Source organism: Lontra canadensis, unplaced genomic scaffold, assembly GCF_010015895.1.
Source record: "Lontra canadensis isolate GAN:19392208 unplaced genomic scaffold, GSC_riverotter_1.0 scaffold28, whole genome shotgun sequence".
Classification (NCBI taxonomy): Eukaryota; Metazoa; Chordata; class Mammalia; order Carnivora; family Mustelidae; genus Lontra; species Lontra canadensis.
In genome coordinates, this window is record NW_022631022.1 from 348119 (window position 1) to 375090 (window position 26972).

At 37.4% G+C, this 26972-nt stretch overlaps 2 protein-coding genes across 3 annotated transcripts in view; one reads left to right on the top strand and one right to left on the bottom strand.

The window, feature by feature from the left end:
• Nucleotides 1-26972, bottom strand: part of GLCE (glucuronic acid epimerase) — a 116320-nt gene that overhangs the window by 58632 nt on the left and 30716 nt on the right. The gene's annotated exons all lie outside the window — the stretch shown is intronic.
• On the top strand, nucleotides 8931-9431 carry LOC116872108 (peptidyl-prolyl cis-trans isomerase A-like). Its single transcript, XM_032865158.1, has one exon. The coding sequence runs from the start codon at nucleotides 8931-8933 to the stop codon at nucleotides 9429-9431; it is 501 nt and encodes a 166-aa protein (XP_032721049.1).

Consider the following 26972-nt stretch of genomic DNA (forward strand, 5'->3'; position numbering starts at 1 on the left):
ACAAATGGAAAATATAAAGTCCAAAAAAGAAATAGAAGATTAAAAAAAAGAATCAAATACAAATCTCAGAAGTGAAAAAATACCAATAACCAAAATTAAAAGCTTACTAGATGAGCTCAGTAGAACAGAGATGACAGGGCACCTGGGTGTCTCAGTAAGTTAAGCATCTGCCTTTGGCTCAGGTCATGATCCCCAAGTTAGTCCCAAGTCTGGCTCCCTGCTATGCAGGGAATCTGCTTCTCCTTTTCCCTCTGTCCCTCCCTGCCACTTGTATTCTTTTCTCTCACTTGCTTTCTCTCCCTCTCTCTCAAATAAATGGAATCTTTAAAAAAAAAAAAAAAAAAGAGAGAGATGACAAAAGATGAAGTCAATATACTTAATACAGATGAACTGAAATCACCCAATGTGAACAATAGAGAAAAAGATTAAAAAATTAAAAAAAAAAAAAAAGATGAGTGCCTCAGATCCCACATTTGTGACACTAGAATCCCACCGAGAGGAGTTCAGTATTTGCTGATTTGTTCAAAGACAAACTTAGTTTTAAGAAGCTCAGCAGATTCTCCAAACAGAATAAATACAAAGAAATCTATGACCAGCCAGATACTAATAAAACCTCTGAAAACTTTAGACAGAAAGTCTTGAAAGCAGCCAGAAAAATGTAGTATTACTTAGAGGGGAAAAGTGTTCAAGTGAATGTGCATCTATTTTCAGAACACATGCAGGTCAGAAGGAAGTAGAACATTTTTAAAGTGCTGAAAGAAAAGAACTGTCAACCCAGAATTCCAAATCCAGCAAAAATATCCTTCAGTGATAAAAGTGAAATAAAGACATTCTTAGATGAAGGAAAACTTAAAGAATGTTTTGACAGCAGGAGTGCTTTAAAAGAATTGCTAAAGGAAATTCTTCCAACAGATGGTAAATAACACCATAAGGGAACTTTGAAACATCAGTAAGGAAGAGCAATGTAATTGTCAAATATATAATTAAATGTAATAGACCATTCTTAGCCTCTTGAGTTCTCTAAATATGTTTGATAGTTGAAAGCCCGAAGTATAACATTGTGTGATGGAGCTTTCAATGTATGTCATACAACATAATATATAACACAACAGCATAAAGAGGGTGGGGTGGTAAAGGGGCTGTATGCTGGTAGAGTTTCTATGTGTCACATTAAGTAGTAAAATCTTGATTCTAAGTAAACTGAAAAGCACACTGTAATCTCTGGAGCAACCACTAAAATACAAACTATAAAAACACAATCAACAAATTTAATGGAATACCTAGCCAATACACACACACACACACACACACACACACACACAGAGAGAAAGAGAGATATGAACACAAATCAAATACTCCAAAAGAAGGCAGGAAAGGGAAAATAGATAAAAACAGGAGTAACAAATGGAAAAAAAAGAACAAGAAAATGGTAGAGGTAAATTCAAATACATCAATAATTACATTAAATGTAAAAGATCTAAACACACCAATTAAAGGAAAGTCAAAAGAGAATAGTAAAAGAAACATTCTTTAACTATAATAGCATAACTAGTAAGCCACTGCTGAAAGACGCCAGGAGTCAAGAAAAGTGAACACCTTCAGAAGGTGGCAGGAACAAGGAAATATAGTAACCCATTGACCTTCCAGAAAGCAGTAACAATCTTGCGGACACCTGGAATATAGCCCAGTGAAATGGGCTTCAAACTTCTGAGCACCAGAACAGTAAGACAATAAATTTGTGCTGTTTAAACCACTGTTTCTGGTAATTTGTTAAAGCAGAAATAGAAAAATAATACACTGGATCATAAAAGAAACCTTTACAAAAAAAATTTTTAAATCATACAAAAGGATGTTATCTGTAACAAAATTAGAGTAGATGCCAATAACAGAAAGGACAAAGAAAGAAAAGGAAATTTCAAAACACACATGTATGTAATCCATGGACCAGAGGGGAAATAGAAAAAATTTTGAACTGAACAAAAATAAGACACATATCAAAATTTGTGGGGTACAGCTAATGCATTAGAGGATGTTACAGCATTAAATACTTAAGTTAGAAAAAAGAAAAGTCTGAAATAATCTAAGCTTTCATCTTAAGAGACTAGAAAAAAGAAGAGCAAACTAAAAAGTAGAAGGAAGTAAATAGTAAAGAGCAGGAATCAATGAAATCAAAAAGAACAAATAAATACAGAAAATCAACTAAAACCTAAACTGGCTCTTTGAAAAGATCAATACAAGCAAGACTGACAAAGACAAAAAGGGAGAAGACATAAATTCTCAATATCAATACAAATGAAGAGATTTCACAATAGATCATACAAATATTTAATTAACAAGGAAATACTGTGAGCAACTCTATGCACATACACTCAAGAACTTCCCGAATTGACAAACTATAAACATTCACTTACAATAGTATGGATGAGTTGCACAGAACAGAAGTATCAGATAAGTTGAATTTGTAGTTAAAAACTTTCAAAAAAAAAAAAAAAAAAAAAAAAAGGAATTCTTCAGGCCCAGATGTCTTCACTAATGAAATCTACCAAACATTTAAAAAAGAGATAACTCCAGACTGATACGACTGGAAAGTAAGAAATAAAACTGTCCCTATTTGCAAAGAACATTACTGTCTACCCCCAAAAATTCCAAGGAATACAAACCAACCAACCAACCAACCACTCCTGGAACTAATAAGTGAACTTATCATGGTCAAAAAATACAAGGTCAACATCAATTATATTTCTATATACTAAACAATGAACACTTTGGAACCCCCCAATTTTTAAATAATGCCATTTATAATAGTTCCATAGAAACAAATTCCTTAGGTATAAGATCTGATAAAAACATGTATAGGATCTGTATGCTAAAAACTACAAAATGCTGATAAAGTAAATCAAAGAAGACATAAGTGAATAGAAGGATATACTGGGTTCACAGACTGGAAAACTCAAAATAGTAAAAATGTCAATTCTCTCCCAAACTGGTCTACAGATTTAACACAATAAAAATCCCAGCATTTTTTGCTGTTATAGCAAGCTGATTTTCAAACTAATGGAAAGGCAAAAAATCTAAAATAGCCAAAGCTATTAAAAAACAAATAAAAAAAAGGAAATTGGGGGGCACCTGGGTGGCTCAGTGGGTTAAAGCCTCTGCCTTCGGCTCAGGTCATGATCCCGGGGCCTGGGATCGAGCCCCACATCGGGCTCTCTGCTCAGCAGGGAGCCTGCTTCCCTCTCTCTCTGCCTGCCTCTCTGCCTACTTGTGATCTCTGTCTGTCAAATAAATAAATAAAATCTTTAATTAAAAAAAAAAAAAGGAAATTGGAGGAACGATACAATCCAATGGAACAGAACAGTTTCCACAAATAGCTCCACACAAACATGACCAACTGATTTTTAACAAAGGTTCAAAGATAATACAATGAGAAAAGGATAGGCTTTTTGACATATTGTGTTCGAACAACTGAGCACCCAAATATAAAGAAAAAAAAAAGAATTTTTACCTAAACCTCTCATTTCACATAAAAAATTAGCTCAAGCTGGGGCACTTGGAGGGCTCAGTCGTTAAGTGCCTGCCTTTTGCTCAGGTCTTGATCCTCGAGTCCTGGGATAGAGCCCCCCCCCCCTCCCTGCTCAGCAGGAAGCCTCCTTCTCCTTCTACCACTCCCTCTGCTTGTGTTCCCTCTCTTGGTGTGTCTCTGTCAAATAAATAAATAAATAAATAAAATCTTTCTAAAAAATTAGCTCAAATGGATACATAAAATATAAAACTATAAAACTTTTTGTACAACCCCCCCTTTCCCACCCAGGACAAAATTTTTGTGACCTAGGGCTAGCTGGGTAAAGAGTTCTTAGCTATGATATCAAAATACAACCCAGTAGGGTGCCTGGGTGGCTCAGTGGGTTGAGCCTTTGGCTCAGGTCATGATCTCACGGCCCCCGCATCAGGCTCTGTGCTCAGTGGAGAGCTTGCTTCCTCCTCCCCCTCTGCCTGCCTCTCTGCCTACTTGTGATCTGTCAAATAAATAAATAAATAATCTTTTTTTAAAAAATCCAGAAAGTAAAAAAGGATAAATTGGACTTTATCAAAATTAAAAACTTCTGCTCTAGAAAGTTATCTAATATAATATAAAGACAAGCTACAGACAGGGAAACAATGTTTGTAAATAACATATTCAACAAAGTATTTGTATCCAGAATATATAAAGAACTCTCAAAATTCAACAGGAAGAAAACAATCCAATTTTTTTTAAAGATTTTATTTATTTACTTGACAGAGATCATAAGGAGGCAGAGAGGCAGGCAGAGAGAGGGGAGGAAGCAGGCCCCCCACTGAGCAGAGAGCCCTATGGATGGATGGATTCGGGGCTCCATCCCAGGACCCCGGGATCACGACCTGAGCGGAAGGCAGAGGCTTTAACCCACTGAACCACCCAGGCGCCCCAAAACAATCCAATTTAAATGTGAAGAAAAAGCACACTGATTAGAATGGCTAAAATTAAAAACAAAAACAAAAACAAAAACAAAAAACCAGGGGCACCTGGGTGGATCAGGTCATGATTAAGCCCCGCACTGGGCTCCCTGCTCAGTAGGAAGCCTGCTTCTCCCCCTCCCACTCCCCCTGCTCGTGTTCCCTCTCTCACTGTGTCTCTCTCTGTCAAATAAGTAAATAAATCTTTTAAAAAATAGTAAAAATAAATAAAATTAAAACAAAAACAAAAACACAAACCAATAACATAGCAAAAGAAAATGCTGCCAAAGATGCAGAGCAATAGGAACTCTCATTCATTGTTGGTGGGAATGAAAAATGACACAACCACTTTGAGAAACAATTTGGCAGTTTCTTATAAAGTTTAATTTACACTTATACAACCCAGCAATCAAACTCCTAGATTACTTACTCAAGTGAACTGAAAGCATATTCACACGAAAATCTGTACATGACTGTTTAATAGAAGCTTTACTCATGATCAACAAAAACTGAAGGAACCAAGATGTCCTTTACCGAGTTGTTAAAAACAAACAAAAAATGATTAAAGGTAATAATTTAGGTGAAACAAATTTTATTTAACACTTTATGAGGTGGATAGTCTCTATTCCAATAAGTAAAAATGGTGCAGAAGACAGGAAGCTTTTATAGGATAAAGAATAAAGAAAAAGTAAGAGAAAAATGGAAAATATCTGACTGGCTAGAACCACACAGTCAACCTCATTTGGGGTGAGAAGGCCCAGAGTTGGCCTGGTGTTTGGGGATTATCTTATTAGAGAGCCTGTGTTTTTGGTGAAGTGGAACGTTTACAGAGACACGGTTTCAGTTTGCTGATGTGGCACCTGGAGCAGGAGCAGCTTTATCTTGGGCCTAGAAAGTTATTTCAGTAAGAAGAATGGATAAAATAAATGTGGTAAATCCATACACTAGAATACTGTGCAGGAATAAAAAGGACTGAACTATTTGATTCATAAGACCAACAAGGAGAAATCTTAAATGCACTTCGCTATGTGAGAAGTCAGATCCAAAAAGTTACATATTATATAACTGCATGTATATGACACACTGGAGAAGGCAAAACAACATGGAAAGAAAAGAGATTAGTGGTTGTCAGGGATTGGTGGATGTGGGAATGGCTAACTACAAAGCAGGTGTGTGAACTGAGATGTGGGATAGGCAGTCCTTTGGGACTGACTGAGCCCTTAACATGTGGAATTTGCTACTATCTCCAGGTAGATGGTGTCAGAATTTGGTGCAACTTTGTGATTTATAACAAATACATACATGTGGTCTTTCAGATGACCAAAACGTATTTTTCTTATATATTTATACTTCATCCATGGTTCCTGGCTCACAGTTCCCCAAACCCTTGAACTTCTCAAGTAATTAGAGCAAGGGAAACATCCTTTGTTGTATTTGGCCTCTTTGCCTCAGTTCCTATAATCACTTCCGAGCCATAAAGGTGAAATGGGTGTCTTGTTACTTGTAATAAGCCCCTTTCCACCACAACTGGATTTATAGAAAGTAACTGAGGAAGGAAGGTTTCTGGAAGAACCAATCCTGGGATTAGGGAAGTTGGAAATTTAGTTCCATCCCATGAACCTCCAGGGAGGGGAGAGGGACTACAGTCTGAATCAAGTGCCATGGCCAATAATTTAACCAATTGTGTTTATGTAATGAAGCCTCCATAAAAACACAACAGGAAGGGTTTCAGAGAACTTCTAGGTGGTGAATACATGGGCATTTGGAGAGCAGTGTGCTCTCAGAGGGCATGGAAGCTTTGCACCCTTTTCCCATACCTTGCCCTAGGCTTATCTTCCATCTGGCTGTTCCTAAGTTATATATATTTAATAAGCCAATAATCTAGTAAGTTAAATGTTTGAGTTCTGAAAACTACTCTAACAAATTAATCAAACCCAAGGAGGGAGTCATTGGGACTTCTGATTGATAGCTTGTCGGTCAGAATCACTGGTGACAATCTCGGCTTGCACCTGGTATATGAACTGAGGTATGGAGTGCACAGTCATATGGGATTGAGCCCTTAACCGATACTGTTTCTGGGTAGATGTGTCAGACATTTAGTTGAATTGTAGGACACCCAGCTATTGGTTGGTGTGGGGGAACTCCTCTGCCCTATACATGCACACATACGCAGGTTGTTAACCGGGTCCAGCACTGTTTAATAGGAGAATACTTGGTGTGATGAAACTGTCTGTATGGTACTGGGATAGTGACTGATGACCCTGTGCATTTGTCAAAACCCACAGAACTGTACATGCAAAAAGTAAACTTTAATGTATGCAAATTTTTAAAAAAGATTTTATTTATTTATTTTACAGACAGAGATCACAAGTAGACAGCGAGGCAGGCGGGGGGTGGGGCGGAAGCAGACTCCCTGCTGAGCAGAGAGCCCGATGCTATGCAGGACTCCATCCCAGGGCCCTGGGATCATGACCTGAGCGGAAGGCAGAGGCTTTAAACCACTGAGCCACCCAGGCACCCCTAATGTATGCAAATTTTTAAAAATCAACTAAGATGCTAGGGAAATTTTAAAATAGAATGCAGTGTGTGACAAATGAGTCTGACTGTATTGCAAATGAAAGGCAAAAACCCCACTGAAGAGATTAGAAGAAAAATAAGCTGACCTAAGTAACTTTGGAAAATAGTATTTTAAATGGAAACTTTAAGGCTAAATACAAAAGGACCCATACATAAACACAGTATTCTAGTTGGTAAATTTATTTTTTATGGTAGCAATGGTTAATTCTAAATTTACTTTTTACATGTACACTGCGGTGGAACAAAAATGTAAATAAGCCAGATTTCTCATTCTCAAGAAAAGTTAGTAGTTAAGCAAAAAGGAGAAGGCTAGAATGAACCTTATGGTACTGGAGCAGAGTCACAGACTTTGGTATGAACTTAACATATATACTGCTTACATAATATACAAATACATAAATACACAATTATAATGTGTACATACACACAGATTAGCATACAGATGTATAATTCCCACCTTTATCCTCTGAAAAGGCTTAGAAACAGTGACACCCCAAGAGTAAGGAGTACATCCAGCACCCAGACACTGGTCTCTAAACACAACTCTCTAATACAAGAAACCAGAGCTCAGAGAATGACTGATGCTAGGAATAGGGTGGAGAAAATACAAGATGAGTTTGGAGTATCTTGTAGTGCCAGAAATCAAGGCACTACTCAAAAAATGTCAAAGGGATACAGGGTTCAACAATGAAATAATTTTAGCAACAAAACAAATAACATTCATTGGGTTATAATCCAATGTATAAAAATAAGTATTCATAATGACCTAAATGAATGAAAGAATTAATGAATGAATGAAAGGTAAGGGACAAACTTTCTTATGGAAGAAATCCTAATAATATATGTAGACAGACCATAAAATGAAACCATCACCGCACCTCCTTGAGTGCAGGCTAGAATTAGTGATTCACTTCCAAAGAACAGATGACGTAAAGACAAAGATAATAACTTTACAGGGTAGAAACCTAGCAAACACTACCTTAACCAAATGATATCAGATACTCCCTAATATGATGTGATGAGAAGGGTACTTCACTATCATACCTTTGATATCCTTCCCTAAAATCCTTAACCTCAGTCTAATCAGAAGAAAACATCAGATAAACACAAATTGAGGGATATTCTCCAAAATACCTAACTAGTATTAATACTCAAAATTATCAAGGTTATGAAAAACAAGGGAAGACTAAGAAACTGCCACAAACCAAAGGAGAATAAGGAGATAACAAACGCAATGTGGAATCCTTGGAACATAAAAAGGAGACTCGTGGAAAATCTGACAAAATCTGAGTATAAAATTTGGAATTTGGTTAACATTAAGTTACCAATATTGGTTTCTTCATTTTGATAAATGTATTTGGTCTCGGTTTTATAAGATGTTATCATCTGGATGAGAGACATACAGGGATCCTCTATATTATCTTTGCAACTTTTCTATAAATCTAAAATTATTCCCTTGGGGCGCCTGGGTGGCTCAGCGGGTTAAGCCGCTGCCTTCGGCTCAGGTCATGATCTCAGGGTCCTGGGATCGAGTCCCACATCGGGCTCTCTGCTCAGCAGGGAGCCTGCTTCCCTCTCTCTCTCTCTCTGCCTGCCTTTCTGTCTACTTGTAATCTCTCTCTGTCAAATAAATAAAAAAAAAAAAAACTTAAAAAAAAAATCTTTAAATCTAAAATTATTCCCAAATAAAGTTTCTGTTATTTTATAAAGTGGACAAAAGACTTGGAGAGACCCAAAAAGAATACACGTATAGCAAAAAAGCACATAACAAAGTGGTTGATATCATTAACTATTAGGAAAATGCAATTTAAAATCATGATTATCAGATATCATTCCAAATCTATTAGAATGGTTGTAATTAAAAGAATGACCACTTGCAGATGCTGCTGCCCCAGGGCTGCCTGTGCCCAAGCAGCCATGGTCACCGCATTGTGTTCTTGGATATCACTGTGGATAGCAAGCACTCTGGCCACGTCTCCTTTAAGCTGTTTGCAGACAGAGCTCCAAAGAGCTCTGGGGAAAAAGGATTTGGTTATAAAGGTGCTTGCTTTCATAGGATTATTCCAGGATCTACATGCCAGGGTGGTGACTTCACATGCCATAATGGCACTGGCAGCAAGTCCATCTACGGGGAGAAATTTGATGATAAGAATTTTATCCTGAAGCACACAGGTCCTGGCGTCTTATCCATGGCAAATGTTAGACCCTACATAAATAGTTCCCAGTTTTTCATCTGCAGTGCCAACACTGAGTGGTTGGAGAGCAAATATGTGTTCTTTGGCAAGGTGAAGGAGGGCATGAATACTACAAAAGCCATGGAGTGCTTTGGAGCCAGGAATGGCAAGACCAGCAAAATGATCACTAACTATGGACAAATGTAATAAATTTCACTTGTGTTTTATCTTAACTACCAGACCGTTCCTTCTGTAGCTCAGGAGAGTACCTCTTCACCTCTACCTGTTTAAAATATCCTATAATCTTTGTGCTCTCACTGCAATTCTATAGGTTTTCCTTACTCCCCTCTAAGTCTAGATGGATTACAGAGTTAAGTTTATGATTATGAAATAAAAACTAAACAAACAAAAGAATGACCCTACCAAGTGCTGGCAAATAGGCAAAACAACTAGAATAATCACACATTGCTGATGCGAATACAAAGTGGTACAACCAATTTAGAAAACAGTTTGGCAATATCTTATTAAGTAAAATTATACAATTACCAACAATCTCACTACTATGTATTTACCCAAGAGAAATGAAAACTTGTATTCACAAAAGCCAACAAACAAATGTTTATAACATCCCTATTCAAAATAGTCACAAACTTAAAACAACTCAAAGTCCTTCAATGAATTAAGGGATAAACTATGGTAAATCCATTAAATCAAATACTACTCAGCAATAAAAATGAATGAAATAATGATATACAAAACAAGTTAGATGAAATATTAAGGCACTATGCTGAGTAAATGCATGTATAACTGCCTCAAATAGCTATATACTTTATGATCCCACTTAGTGGCCATTTTTGAAAACATAAAACTAAACAACAAAGTGGTTGCAAGTGTGAGATAAAGAGAGTACAACTGTAAGGGCCTATTTAGCCAGAGCAGCTCCATCCGGTTAAACAGTGATTTTGCTGTTTATGCAGTAAAACTTAAACTGACCCTGCCCCCCCACCTCAGGGAATTTACTTAAAAACAAGTCCCAGAAACCAGTCCCAGGTAACAAATCCCAAATACAAGGGTGGGTCAGGCCAGGTGGAGGTATCCAATCAGTAGGGGCACATACTGTCTCCCTAGCTACCAAGGAGTATGGGCCCTGCCCTCTGGGCACCTTTTGGGCGCCAATTCTGACCAAGGTGATAGGCTAGGTCAAATATCTACTATAAGGTAAACTGTAATTCAATTGGTCACTTATATGTGACCTAGCAAGACTGTGCAGCTTTCTCTGTGTGTTATAATCTCACTGGCCACCTGTGCGTGGTCAGGCCCAACCACATGGCCTTTGCCCTTAAAAACTAGTCTGTAAGGCAGAGAGAGGTCGCCTCTTTGCAAGAGAGGCGGCCCCGGGTGGTCGATCTGATTCTTGATGCTTGGCGCGAAATAAAGCTTTGCTTGACCTTCGCTTTGTATCAGTCTCGCTCCTTTGATTACGGACCCAGCACAACTACATAGAGATAGCATAAGGGAATTTTATGAACTAATGGAACCATGTGGGTATCTGGATACTGACTGTGATGACAGTTACATGAAAATCTACACACGTTAAAGTTCATCAACTGTATGCACAAGAGGCAATTTTACTGCATGTTCATTAAAAAAATTAATTTCTGCTACTTAAATAAATAACCTTTAAGTCACGAAGATTTTTCCAGGATATTTAGTTTGGGTTTTACAGTCTATAAGAATCCTCTCATTTATTCTGGCTACTTTTAAGATAAAACAAATGAAAATTTCTCTGCTCAGTCCTAACACATAGAATCAATAGCCTAAAAGTCAATTCCTCTAGTCAGTGCATCACCTGCAAAGGAGTCTAATCACAAACCTACCTAATTGAAGAGTAAATCATAACAGGTACTTAAGGGCATCATAAAAGAACTTTCATTAATTAAAAAAAAACTGATTTATAGCCAGAGAATTCCAGGGAAGGGAAAAAATGTAATTAATTCTACTTCAAATGCATTGAGAATATTCTAATATTGGAGAGTAAAAAACATAATCATTTGTTTCCACCTTTATTATCAGGCAAAAATTGTTTTACTTGAATAAGAAGGTGAAGCAAAAATGTAAATCAGATAACATAATATTTCAGAAGTCTACTCTTCTGCAAGATTTTACCTGAACTAATACAGCACTACTATAAGCTTCCATTATACTGTACATACACACAGAACAAAACATTCAAATCCATACCCAACAATTGGTTTAAATTTTAAAATCTAAGTAGAAAGACACTACGTCTCCTGAAAACACCTTTTATTATTATTTAATCTGATTCCTAGGTTTATCTTAGGTGTTATTTTTTAAAATCATATTCAGGCAACTATTTTATTTAAATAAAACTCACTGATTACTTTTTTTAAAGAATACAATTGTTCTCAGTTGTGCTAGTAAATTTAGCAACAATTTTACATTGCTATACTTTGTTTAAAAGAATCGGAGTTTTTTTTTTTAAAAAGCCAATCTCCAACTGCACTAATTTCAAATGGAAAACAAAAACCTCCGTAAGAAACAGTTTTTGCCTTAAGGCTTTTTGTTTTCCTAGTATTACATTCAATTAGAAGTGAAATGGCCTGCTTCAAGAATTTAGGTTTATTTTCCCCAGAAACACATTTGGAAAAATATATGACTTCTGAAACCATATTCTTTCAAACTGAAGCCATTTCTATGTAGCCAGGGTAAGAATTCACTAAGGCCAGTTTAGTTTTAACACCAGCTAAAACTGCACCTACTGCAAATCAGTATGCTTATTCTTCCATGTAATCTTCTCAGTAAATGTTCAATTTATTAAACAAAGGCTGCTTTAATAATTCAAATCTGACGTCTAAAGATGCAAATATACCTGTCAAAAGCTTCGATAAGTCAGTAAATTCCATCTCACTGTGGCATTGCATGTTTTTAAGTCAATACTACATTTTAATGACCAAAACCAGAGGATTTTTTCCCTTCTCTTTTTACAAAAATCAAAAGAACCTCAGTTATTTTTATTACTGTATTGTTATATTCCCAGACTCCTCAAAAGTTTCCATTTTTTAAATTTATTTACTTATTTATTTAGAATTTTTATTTACTCATTTGAGAGAGCGCGTGCGAGTGAGCGAGCATGAGCAGCAGAGAGAAAGGGAGAAGCAGGCTCCCAGCTAAGCAGGAAGCCCGACGTGGGACTCGAACTCAGGACCCTAGGATCATGAACTGAGCCAATGGCAGACACTTAATGGACTGAGGTACTCAGGCGCCCCCCAATTTTCCATTTAATAAGAATTTTTGCCTATGAACAAAATCTGACAGGATGCTACACTTTCCTAGACATTCACTGAAGCATTAAAAAAAAAAAAGCCCACAGAAATCAACATTATCTGTTAATGCTTTCATGATTACAGTGCATTAAAACACCTCTATAAAACAGCTATCGCCTTCCTCAACCCACATTAATATCACGCAAATTTAATAGGACAATACCCATCTTAACATAAGCAAATGAAATGAAATTTTGTGTAAATATACTTAGGCTACTTGTTTGGAGACATGAAGAGTCATATGGATAAGATATCCATAAATAATGTTAAAACTGCCAAAGAATCAGGAAGGAATTTGCAACGACCTGGATGGAACTAGAAGGTATTAGCTGAGCGAAATAAGTCAATCACAGAAAGATAATTTTCATGTGATCTCCCTGATATGAGGAATTTGAGAGGCAGAGTAGGGGGCTTTGGGGGTAGGGAAGGAAAAAATGAAACAAGATGGGATTGGGAGGGAGATAAACCATAAGAGACTCTTAATCTCATAAAACAAACTGAGGGTTGCTGGGGGGAGTGTGGTTGGGTTATGGACATTGGGGAGGGGATGTGCTATGGTGAATGCTGTGAAGTGTGTAAGTCTGATGATTCACAGACCTGTACCCCTGGGGCAAATAATACATTATATGTTAATAAAAATAATTAATTTTAAAAAAGAATCAGGAAGGAATTTTGGTTGGAGTTCTGTGTGTACCTAAATTAAGAAGGTGCCCTAAGACCCTATGTGACATGTATGCTTTGGAGCTCACACCTTTGCAACAAATGTATTTAACCACTTGCCAACTGTTTTGATAAGAAGTTCTGTGATGATCAAGTTTGAAATTAATGCTGGTATATTATCTATAAAACTCACACACCAATGTTTATTTCAACCCATCATTACTAAAGTTCCTCATTGCTGCTCTGGGACATTACATAGCACAGAATAACCTTGACTATCACTGAAAAAATTAAGAATTGTCTTTAAAGGTCTTTGAACAACTTGTAAGAATCCTGTGGCTTTTCACAAAAAACAGACTGACACTCAGCACACAGTGGGAGAACAAGGAGTTGTATATGAAGAAGATAGCTCTAGGCATAGTAAACAGATAGTCTATCTCTTCTATTATTTTATTTTTATTCTTTCACTCATTTTTCCCCATTATTTATTTTTATTTTTATTTTATTTTATTTTATTTTATTTTTTTCCCCATTATTTTAATAGGCTATCTATCCATGGAAAAGCTAGATTGAGAAGTTTATTTTAATGTGCTTCAGGGTTGGCAATTTTTTACTATCTATTGATGAATACCGGGCTTAATAGAACTGCTGATTTTTTAAACAATTGGGTAGGTACTTTCTGGCTGTCGAACCCAGAAGAAACAAAGCAAAAGTGCCAATTTATATGATGACAGCATTTGTAAAGCTGCCTTTACCACTCTGGAGTTTTAACTCAGGAAAGGAAGATGGAGTACATGAAAATTTTTAAATCCTTTTACAAAATTCTTTAGCAGGAATCTGATTAAATCTTAATTTGCCATCTTAGTCTGGATTGAACTCAAAATTCCTCACTGCTTTTAGAGTAGAAAATATCAGAAAAGAGATAAATCAGATTTTTAACAATGAAAAGGAAAACCAAAGTAAGCCTTTGTGAACAGTATCTGTTAAACATAAGATGTAAAACACTGGTCTAGTGGTGGGATGAGGAAAGGACCAAAACAAAGAACACTAGTATCTGCTTTCAAAGAACTTAATGTAAATACAAAGAACATGAAGAATCTTTATAAAGCACTGCTCTGGTTTGCTTGTTGTTCTAAGTTTGCTGCTATATACATACAGGCTGGGCAGGGAATGTGTCTTGTCTTATTTATCACAATAGCCCCAGTGCCTATTGCAATGCCTGGCACAATGTAAGTAATCAGAAATTATTTGCTGGACAAAGATTTTCAACAGCCATGTCAATACTGACGTTTGCTTTCCTTGACTTCAATGACTTAGCCCCTTTTGACAGACAGAACAGCCCTCCAAATATGTCCTTTCTCCTTTCACTCCTACCCCCAGCCTAGCTTTCCTTACATGACAAAAAGACTTTCAGTTATTATTAAGATTAAGGATGCTAAAATGGGGAGGTTGGCCTAAATTATCCAAGTGGGTCCAATCTAATCAACCACAAAAGTCCTTTAAAGTGAAGAGGAAGACAAAAAGTGGGTCACAGAGATGAGACAGAAGAAGGAAGAGGAAATACCTTAAGTGTGAAAGGGACTTGACCTGTTGTTGCTGGCTTTTAAAATAGAGGAAAGAATGCCATAAGTCAAGGTATGAGGGTAATCTTTAGGGTCTAAGAAGGGTCCTCATGCGATAGCCAGTAAGGCAGCTGGGATGTCAGCCCTACAACTGGAAGGAAAAGAATCCTATCCTGATGAAACCTTGATTTTAGCCCAGCTGGACCCTCCTGACCTACAGAATGTAAGATAATAGATTTCTGTTGTTTAAGCCACAAAGCCTGTAGTGATCTGCCACTGCAGCAACAGAAAACAAATGCACCCCCTGTAACTTCTACTCTAGCAACCTGAATGTATAGCCTCTTGTCATCACCTTGACACTCTTTCAAACATCTTAAATCCTTAAATGCTTCAATCTGACCACAATCTCCTATTAACTCTTCTACTTCATGCTGCTGGTACCTGTCCTTATGAAGGAAAATACCTTGTTTAAAGGAAGGGATATCCTGAAGCAAGATGTGTTGTTTACCAATCCCAAATTCTATTTTCTAGTTACAATGTTCAGTTAGCATCCTACCAAAGAGTGCACGATTGCCCCACAGAATGATTATAATAAAACTGCAAATTTCCTTGCAACAGGCAGTACCGAGGACATACACAGAAATGTGTTACTGAACAACCCAGCATGTCAAATCCGGATTAACTTACTTTCAAAGGAAAAGCCTTTTGTTTTTAAATCTGGAACCATTTCTTTGCCTCTTTATATTTATATACTTGCTCTAAAATATTAAAAAAACCCTCATAAACAATCTGTTTAACAGTAATTAGAATTTTATCTAGTTAAAACAACAGCAGAGCACGCCACAACACAGATGGCAGAAGACTTTCTCCTTGCTTGATCAGTGTCAAAGAACTGTTCTCCTATTTCATGATTAAGAAGAATTCTGTTGCAGGCCATCTCATTTACAAAACACACGCTAGTGAGTGAAAGGACAACTTTATTAAGAAAGCCTTTGTTCGGCAGAACTCTTGGCTATTTCTCAATGTAAAGATTTTTCTTACTGCCCAGATAAAACCTAGCCAAATATATGATTAAGGCATCAGAATGGATGGAAGTCTGTACTATTGATCTCACTCTGGTTCCAAGTCCACAAGCACACTCATTCCTTATGGAGGTTTCCAAACTTGGAGCTCTTAAAAAGCCCAGTGTTCAACTTATATCCCATACCAATGAACTCAGAATATCTGGGGATGGGACAGGCCTAAGTACTTTTAAAGATCCCAAGGTAGTTCCAGTATGATTTATGACTAGCAATGTGGCATGGTATAGTGCACTTTATGGAACTGGCAGCCTGGGATCTGGCACTGGTCCTGCCACCAGCAGCTTGGGTACATCACTGACTGGGTAGCCATTTCCTCATCACTAAAAAGATAAGGCTGGGTAAATTATTGCTAATATTGAACATATTATGAGTCTAGGATGAGATTCCTTAGTTCTCTTCTAAAGATTAAACTTCCTCAACTTTAAATGCCTCCCCCAACCAAAATCCCAATCTGTGACCTGATACTTTTTCCAGCCTATTAAGAGCTTATTTTTGTAAAGAAAGATTATTTTATAGTAGGGAGCAAATTTAGCTATACTTCAACTGCTCAAATTTTGATACATCATTTTGCCTATCCAGGTCATAAAGTAGTATATGGACTGGGGATGATGGGAACCTTGAATGAACTTAAAATACGGCTTGCTATTAGACTATTTCTTGAAATCCCATTAAATTATATACTACATGTATTCTGATTTTCCTAAGTAGCATTCCTGGTTTTATTTAAGTCACAGAGGCGCAACATGATTTTAACTTTTCACTAATGTTAACTTATTTCTTAAAAGCAAAGCATTAAGGACATGGGAAAACAGGGGTTGAGAGAACTCCTGAATAGCAGCTGTGTTTGGCAGCGTCAAGCAGAGCCCTCACCCTCAGCCAGCCCTCTCACAAATGTATGCCACCAGAGATGAGGGTGCTTGAAAAAAAGGCTAATCCATTCAACACGTAAGCGCTTCATAGTACCAGCGTTTGGGGACTAGGTGGCACACTTCTATAATGGATCTTCAATGATCCCTGCACTCGTGGTACTCACAGGCTTGTGTAATTAATTCCCTGTTCCCCTGAGTGTGGACTGGGCCTACTGACTTCCTTCTGAAGATCAGAATAGGGCAAAAGTGAAGGGATGTCACTTCTGTGATTAGGTTAAAAATGATGATGATGTCCTCCTACTTGCTAGCACTCTCTTCTGCTGGTACTCTTTCTTGCCCTCTTGCTTACTTGCTCTGAGGGAGATACTCTGGAAAGGTCCACATAGCAAGGGACCAAGGGAGGCCTCTGACCAACAGCCCAACAAGGAAATGAATCCTGCCAACAACCATGTGAGTGAGCTAGGAAGTGGATCCTTCCACAGTAAACTTTCAGATGAGACTGCAGGCCTACTCAACACACTGACTGTAGCCTTGTAAAAGACCCACCTAAGCCATTCCTATATTCCTGACCTACAGTGAGATGATGTGGTTTTTTTTTTTTTAAAGATTTTATTTATTTATTTATTTATTTATTTATTTATTTATTTATTTGATAGACACACAGGGAGAGAGGGAACACAAGCAGGGGGAGTGGGAGAAGGAGAAGTAGGCTTCCTGCCAAGCAGAGAGCCCGATGCGGGGCTTGATCCCAGAACCCTGGAATCATGACCTGAGCTGAAGGCAGATGCTTAATGACTGAGCCACCCAGGCGCCCCAGATGATGTGGTTTTGAGCTGCTAAGTTTTGAAGGCAGTTTATTAGGCAGCAATAGATAATATAGGCACATAACCCATAACACTGAACGTTGTACTGAAGGAACCAAGAGTTGAGCAATGAGTAGGATCAAGGTATTAACAATCTAGTAATGGGTGAGAGACATGTACATAAATGTAATAAAGTGTTTTAAGCAGTCTAACAGAAGTACATATGTGCAGGGTACAGTGGCGACTTAAGAAAGAGTTTTTTTTTGGAAGGGCACAGGCAATGAAGTTCTCTGAAAGGGGGAATGTGAGTTATAAGCATGATTATAACGGGCAGTTTGGAAAACTATAGGTAATCTGGTAAATCTGGAACATAGAGGGCAGAGATGATTATCAGTCCTCCAACTTCAAAAATGTGCAAGTGTTTATAGGTAGCATAAGAGTCAAAGAACTTTCTAGTATTGTATATAGACAGTATAACTTTAGTTAATTAGTAAACTCTCAACCTCCACTAGATTACAGAACATTACTTTATTATGGAATAATATCACTAATTATGAATAAATGGTCTACGCTCCAAGATAGGACTTGGCGAAGGCCAAACTTTTCACCTGTGTGCTAGATCCCAATTACCCTCCACCTATGCAAGGAAAATGCTCCAGCAATGACCTCTTCTCTCTACTGTACTGCCAAATACTCCCCCTCTAAGGGGTCACTCTCACCCCATATTTAAAAACAAAAATAAACTCCCTCCCTTAACTCTATATGCCATGTGTGTATAGCTCCCCCTTTATAATAAAATTAAAAAGTGTTGTCAATACTCACCATCTCATCTCTTGAATCCCTGTCAACCAGGTTTTGTTCTCCACCTATTTGTCAAACTTGCCCTTAATAAAGTCAATAATGACTTCCATATTGCTAAATACAATTATCAATTCTCAGTCTTCCTCTTACTTTACCTATGACCAGCAGCTAATACAAACAGTAACTCCTCCTATAAAATATATGGTTCCCAGAACACCAACTCTCCTGGTTTTCATCTTTCTCACTCTCTTTTGCTGGTTCATTTCTCTTTTCCCTAAATACAGAATGTTCCAGAATTCAGTCCTCAGACCTCTTCTCTCTAGTGTGACACTAATTTATAAAAAGAAATATATATATTTGGTTTTCTCTGTTTCTGGCACAAAACTCCTGAAACTCTTGGAATTTCCTAAGAGATGAGAACAATAAAGGTGTCTTTTGTTGTGTTAATGACGTGATTTAGAAAGTACGAAGGAAGTTACAAGAAGACCAACCTGAATTCAGAAGATTGAAACTTTCAGTCTCACCCATCTGACCTCTGGTAAAGGAGAGGGGCAAGTGGCTAGAGGTTGACTCAGTCACCAATGGCCAATGATTTAATCAATTGTGCCTATGTAATGAAGCCTCCATAAAACATACAATAGGAGGAGTTTAGGAAACCTTCCAAGTTGGTGAACACATGAACATCTGTAAAGAGTGATGTGCTCCCTGGGAGCCCAGAAGCTCTGCACCCTTTCTTCATACCTTGCCCTATGCATCTCCTTCCACTTTGCTATTCCTGAGTTACATTCTTTTATAATAAACCAGTAATCTCTAAGTAAAGTATTTGAGTTCTGTTAGCCACTCTAGCATAAATTAACCAAACGCAAGAATAGGGGTCACTGGGAACACCTGGACTTGTGTCTGGCATCTGAAAGGGGGATTAGTCTTGTAGGACTGAACCCTTAACATGAGGAACCTGAAGCTCTCTCTGGACAGTTAGAATTGAGTTAAATTGTAGGACATTCAGCTGGCATCACAAGAACTGCATGGTGTTGGGGGGAAAATGGGTACAGAACAGTACTTCCATCTACATTCACTCTCTAGGTGACTTTGGCTCAGGTCATCATCTCCAGGTCCTGGAATGAAGCTTGCATCAGGCTCCCTGCTCCCTTTCCTTCTGCCCCTCCCCCACTCATGCTCAAGTGTGCGCGCATGTGCTCGCTCCCGCGCTCTCTCTCAAATAACTAAAATCTGTAAAAAACAAAAACCAAACTCCTAAATAACCTCACCACCACCCAACCAACCCACAAACTTGCTTCTCCTTCCATAGTCTTCCATCTTAGCAAATGGTAACTATAAGCTTCTGATAGCTTAGGCCCAAACATCTACTGTTAGCCCTGCTTTCTCTCTCCCTCTTATTTCCTATCCGCAAAACCTGTTGTCTTCACTTTTAAAACAGAATCCAACCATATTTCATCATCTCCACTGCTACCAAGCACACACAGATTATTACAATAGTCTCCTAAATGATCTATTTCTGCCTCAAACCCCCACTCTCCCCCCGCTGGTGATAATTAAAAAAAAAAAAAAAAAAAAAAAAGACCATGTGATAACTCTGCTCAAAACTCTCTAATGACGTCCATTTTTTAGATTAAAAGGCAAAGTCCCCTTAAGTTCAATTAACTAGCTTGCCATTACTTCTCTAACCTCATCTAATATTCTCCCTTAGGCTCACTCCACTCAGTCACACTGGCCTCCTCCCTGTTACTCGAACACATGAAGCACACTTTCCTTATAGCCACTGAACTTACTTTTACCTTGGAACAGGAATACTCTTCTCTAAGACTGTTTGTATAGATTGTTCCTTCATGTCTTTGCTCAGTCGTTCCCTTGTTTCTCTGGCCTGCGCTCTCCTCCAATGCCTCCCAACATTCCCCATGGCCTTTCCATCTCTTATTTTTCTCTACAGAACCTATTGTTATCTGGCATACTATGTATCTCATCTGTTATTTTCTGTCTCCCTTCACTAGAATGTAAGTTTCATAAGAACAGGAATTTTTGTCTCTTTTCTTTCCTGTTGTATATTGCTATAGAACAGTACCTGACAATAGTAGGCACTGTATTAACATTTTTGGTCAATGAATGACTGAACCAACCAAGGGGATCCTCCCACTGACTCATTCTAATATCGTTAGGGGAATAATCTCAATAATTTCAAAGGTACCAAAATATTACATCCATATTTCAATCATTACGATTTAAGTACTGGCAGATTTAAGTCTCTAATTATATTCATATTGGGCTTACATTCATTCATTCCCTTCGATGAATACTAATCATGTGGGGAACAGTAGCGCAGATTCATCTTAAACAAGGAGAACCCCTATTGATTTTTGTTTTTTTAAGGATTTATTGATTTATCTGAGAGAGAGGGAGAAAGAAAGGGAGGCAGGAAGAGACACAATCTCAAACAGACTGTGCACCAACCGCGGAGTTTGAGTCAGGGCTCCATCTCACAACCCTGAGATTAAGACCTGAGACAAAAGCAAGAGTTGGATGCTCAACAGAATGCACCCCCCGGATTTATTTTTTAAAATAATTTTCCATAGGGGTGTCTATGGAGGCTCAGTAGGGTAAGCGTCTGCCTTTGGCTCAGGTCATAATCCTGGGACCCTGTGATCAAGCCCCTGGACAGGCTACATGCTCGGTGTGGAGCCTGCTTCTCCCTCTTCCTCTGCCTCTACCCTCCGCTTGTGCACTCTCTCTCAAATAAATAAAATCTTAAAAATTTTTTTTTTCTATAGATAATCTATAGTGAAAAATCTACACACAATATTTTATAGGATATAACTGTTAAGAATTTGCAAAGTCTAGGAGTAGAGAAGAGGTTAAGGAAAAATTTCAATCAAATTTTACTAGTACAAAAAAACTACTTTTAAGATTTTATAATTTTTTCATAGGTTAATTTATAACCTTTGCATAATACAGTATCATGTATTTTCCATCTATACTCCACCCTACATTTTTCTTCTCCTGAACTATCAGTGATAAAAAAAATGAACTATTTAGATGAAACTTAACAGATTCTCAAAGAACAGGACTTGATCGAGCTGAGATAAAATAATTTTATAACTATATTTTTACATTTGTATAATGCTTTACACAAATGCTTTCACATCTTTATGATCTTCATACTGATACGTACAGTAAGCAGGCAGATATTATCACACCCTCACCCACCTCCCACATACTTACACACACTTTACAGATGGAAAAAAACTGAGTCAAAGAGATTAACTGACTTGCTCAGGGGCACAAAACTATATAAGTGGTTCAACCTGGACAGTAACCAAGTTCTTTCCAATATAAGTCTACTGTTTTCTATCACAACGTATTACCTCGCCCAGTGATTAAAGAAAGGTACCACTGCCTAAGTCTACAAAACTTGACTACAAAAGCCTCTGCGTTCAGGACTGGATATTTTCACACTCCAACCTATTATAAAATGCTGTGCAGATGCTACAAATGTGCTAACATTCTCACAGAAAAAAAGGAGAAAAAGCCCAAGAAGTCAATAAAATGGAGTAAAGAAAACTCAGTATCCAAAGCAGTAGTGATAAGATTCATGGTTATTCTCTGCACATAAGATAAATGTTTTTGAACCATTCAACTATCAAACAGATACTTAATACCACTGCAGCCAGAAGAAGATATTTAACAAAGTCAATTTCAGGTAAAAATCACTTATTACCTCTAGAACTCATACTAGGTCCTTATCTGAACAACCCTGGAAATCCAGAATGAAATAAGAGTGAATTCTTTTTGCCCATCTCCCCTAGGGTTCAACTCAGCTTTAGATCAACAAATTGTTTCATGACTTGTTTCATGTGGACTTCTTCATGAACTCCTCTAATATTCTAAGATGAGGAGAGGGATTCCTTTATCATTCTATCTGCATCCTAAAGCAATACAAAAGTGGGTCAAGAGTCTAACTCTTTAAAAAGAGTACATTCTGTGTGAGATTAAAAGCTTTGTTTTCCTATCATTAGAACCTGTGTGTCTCCCACCCATATTAAAAGTTCTCCTAGCAGAATTCTAGGTTCATTTCTGAAGCCAAGTCAGGCTTACCTGGGACTCTCAAACTGCAAATATGGCTGCCAGCCCAGTGAGCAATAGTACACAGGAATTGATAGAACCTGGCCTAAGTAGGGAGAGCCATTCATTTCTAGGACCAGAAAAGACTAACCTAAAACTATATAGTACTTCACTACACATGGTTTGCTTCTTGGAAACAGTATTTGCTACCACAGATACTCTTGTTGCTTCCATTTTTCAGCCAGTATCTATGGACTGACATGCTACATCAGACTTTATTTCCAGTTCCTTCAAGAAAATAAACAGTTGGAGGGAAGATTAAAAAAAAAAAAAGACTTAAAATTACTCTAAAGGAAATATGTGATGCAATTAATAGTGGTTTGGGACCAACACCCTAAGTAATGAAAATGATCTTTGTCTGGAATATCCCCTGCAAAGTCTGAAATAGAGTAAGATAAGCAAGGTGCCTAGGGCACAATATTTAAGGAGGCTCTGAATCCACAGGCAGTTCAAGCGCAGGATTGGCACCTGAGAGTGTTTCCTTAAATTCTGTACTGTAGGTGCCCCACTGCCTCACCAATTCAGAGCCCTGATCCACTGTGAGATATATATATCTATATACATATTCATCAATAAAATATATATTCATCAAATATATATATTCATCCACTGTGATATATAAATATATGTGTGTGTATATATATAAAATTATATATACACACATGCACGCACACACACACACACATATATATATGTTCATCAAAGGCATAGTGGAAGATTTTGTGGCTTTAAGAACTACCTAAGCAGAATTTGAAGTTTGAAATCCTGATCACATTCATCATGACCATCTTCTGAATATAATGAGAGGCTTGACATTTTGCACATATTTTGAAAAATGACAATTGCACATATCTTTAGAAAAAGGAAAAGTTTATAGTGTAAATGGAAAAGTTTAGTGTTTATGGAGAGATTTCCACTTTGAACATGAAGGACAAAGAAGGCCTGGAATTATTCTTCTGTCTCAACAACTAGAAACTAGACAAAATATAGGAAACAACGGTTTTCAAACACTGAACAAAGGCGACACAGGACTGTGATCCCAGACTACTGCTCATAAAGGGCAATAAATTAAAGAAACCTCTAATTTTCCACCTGGAGGTAACTTCCAGGCAATGGTACAGAGAAGTCTGATAACCCCAAAAGAATCCAGCACTATTACTGAGTTAAATAGACACAGATCAAAGTTTAGAGAGGCCAAGGCGGCTAGAACTGTGTGTGTGGGTGTAGGATACAGATTAACTGAGAGGAGAGATCTGCACAAAGAAAGAGGTCCAAAAAAATGCCTGAGGGTTCTATTGGATCTTAGCTGAACACAATTTGTGCATGTAGAAAGTGAAACCGCAAAAGGCCAGGCAAAATCAAAATCAAACTCTAAGGAAAGAATATTACCAGGAAGCTGTCAGATAAAAAATGTCAAGAGCTCACAAAGGGCCAGGAATTGTTAAAGTCTCCCCTATCCAAAGTGGAAAGATCTTGCTGAATATGGAAGCCACCAGTGACCCCAGAAGGGCCATGCCTTAGAAGTGAGGTTAATTTGGTCCTACACCACAGGGGTGCCTGGGTGGCTCAATTGGTTAAGCATCTGCCTTCAGCTTAGGTCATGATCTCAGGGTCCTGGGATTGGACCCCACTCAGGAGCAGGCTCCCTGCTCAGTGAGGGTCTGCTTCTCCCTCTCCCTCTGTGCTCTCTCAAGTAAATAAATAAAATACTTTTAAAAATATAAAAAAAATAAATTAGTCCTACTGTAAAGGCAATTCTGGGTTTGCGCTGAAACTGCTTAAAAAGAAGACATAAAAGGACCAAACTTACCTGCAACTTAGCAGTTTACCATAAAAATTCTGACATTCTTTAATGTAATACAGCAAATTCCAGCAAACATAAAACAAAGATGAGCATACAATAATCAAAAAGCAGGGGCGCCTGGGTGGCTCAGTGGGTTAAGCCTCTGCCTTTGGCTCGGGTCATGATCTCAGGGTCCTGGGATCGAGCCCCGCATCGGGCTCTCTGCTCAGCAGTAAGCCTGCTTCCTCCTCTCTCTGCCTGCCTCTCTGCCTACTTGTGACCTCTCTCTCTCTGTCAAATAAATAAATAAAATCTTAAAAAAAAAATCAAAAAGCAATAATCAAAAATATAATAATCATAAAATAATAAAAAACTACTTTAAAATACTGGACAAAAATAGGTTTATGAATAAACAATAAAATGTGACCCATGAACTAGAAAACCATAGCCAGTATTAATAAAACCAGAAATGAAAGAGAGAAGCAAATCAGATGAAGATATGAGAACAGCTAAAATTGATATATTTCCTCAATAACATAATAAAGTATTTGAATATAATGAGACAAGAAAACCTATAAAAACAAATCAAATGGAACATCTAGAGATGAAAAATATAATATCTGAAATAAAAATATCATTGGAAGGGATTTAAAGTAGATAAGCCACTGCAGAAGTAAACCTGGAGACCAAAGAATAATACTATTCAAAAAAGGAGAGCGGGGTTAACAAAGATGTTCCCCTTCCCCAAATGAACAGACTCAATGACCTGTGGGATAGTATCAGCAGTCTAACATAACTGAAGCATGAAAACAAAAGAGGGAGAGCAATGTCGGAAAAAATAATGGCTGAGAAAATTTCAATTTGTTCAATACCTCAAATTCACAGTTCCAAGAAGTCCAAGGAATCCCACACAGGATAAACACAAAAACACATTCACACGTACACATAAAGTACCTCATAAACCAATTACTGAAAACAGTGATGAAACATCTTAAAAGCAGCAGGAGGAAGAAGGTACGTTACATACAACGGAACAAAGAATTACCACAAATTCCTCCCCAGAAGACAACAAAATAAAATCTAGCAAAAAGGTAAAAAACAAAGTGACCTACTATGCAGAAGAGAATTAATATACCAAGCTCAAGCAATATACCAAGCTCAGGCTTGAGCTTGGTATATCCTTAGAAAACATTCTCTAACTAATACAGGAGGTTTACTGTACCTAATGTGTTTGTGTAAACAATATGATTTATGCTAAACACCTACTTTCCTTCTGGGAGACTAGTATTTTGGTGTATGCTAGGCGAAGGATGCTCACGTGACCAACTCTCAATAAAAACTTTGGACACAGAGTCTCTAATGGGCTTCTTTGTTAGACAACATTTTTCATGTGCTGACACAATTCATTGTTAAGAAAATTAAACATATCCTGTGTGACTCCACTGGGAGAAGACTCTTAGAAGACTCTTGTGCTTTGTTTTCTCCAGACTTTACTCACGTACCTTTTCCCTTTGCTAATTTGGCCTTGCATCCTTTCACCATAATAAATCATGAGTATAACTATATACCCAGTCCTGAGAATTCTCCCAGCAAACCATCAAACCTGAAGGCAGTCCTGGAGACTCTTAATACACTAAAATCCAGTACCAGAAAAAATATTTTTCCGAAATGTTGATAAGATACTTTTTAGACAAATAAAATTGTGAGACTTTGTCACCAGCAGACTTGTACATTAAAAAAATGATGAGAAATAATTTCTGCAGAAGAAAACTGAAGATAAACAAAAACATAAATCTATACAAAGAAATGAAGAGCACTAAAATGAGTAAATATGTCAATAAATATAAAATAGATTTTCCTTATTTTATTTTTTTAATATTTTATTTATTTATTTGACAGGGAGAGAGATCACAAGTAGGCAGAGAGGCAGGCAGAGAGAGGGAGGGAAGCAGCCTCCCCGCTGAGCAGAGAGCCCGATGTGGGACTCGATACGAGGACCCTGATATTTTCCTTATTTTAGGCACCCAGATTTTCCTTATTTTAAAAGAATAATCTATTATGGGGTTTGTAAAATATATAGAAGTAAAACATATGATAACATTTGGAAAAGTGATGGGATAAGGGAAAAACATACTGTGCTTAAAGTCACACATTATACATAAAGTGATAGATTATTTGTAGGAAGACTGTGGTAAGTTAAAGGTGCTTATTATAACCATGTCAACCACTGGAAAAGAAAAAAAATAGTTATAGTTCATAAGGCAATAGTGAAGATAAAATCATATACAAAATGTACTCAATTTATAAGATGGTAAGAGTGAAAAAAGTAGAGATGGGAAAAAGGAAACAAATAGCAAGATGGCAGACATAAGCCCAATCACATTATATAATACCTGACTGAAAGGAAGAGATTATCAAATTGTATAAAATATTGTCTAAAAGAAATCTACCTTAAATATAAAAACCAAAAAGGTTAAAATTAAAGGATTAGAGAAATATTCCAGGCTACCACTAATCAATAAAGAGCTGGAATAGGGGCGCCTGGGTGGCTCAGTGGGTTAAAGCCTCTGCCTTCGGCTCAGGTCATGATCCCAGCATCCTGGGATCCAGCCCCGAATCCTGCTTTTCCCTCTCCCTCTCTGCCTGTTCCTCCCCGTGCTTGTGCTATCTCTCTCTTTCTGTCAAATGAATAAATAAAATCTTTTAAAAA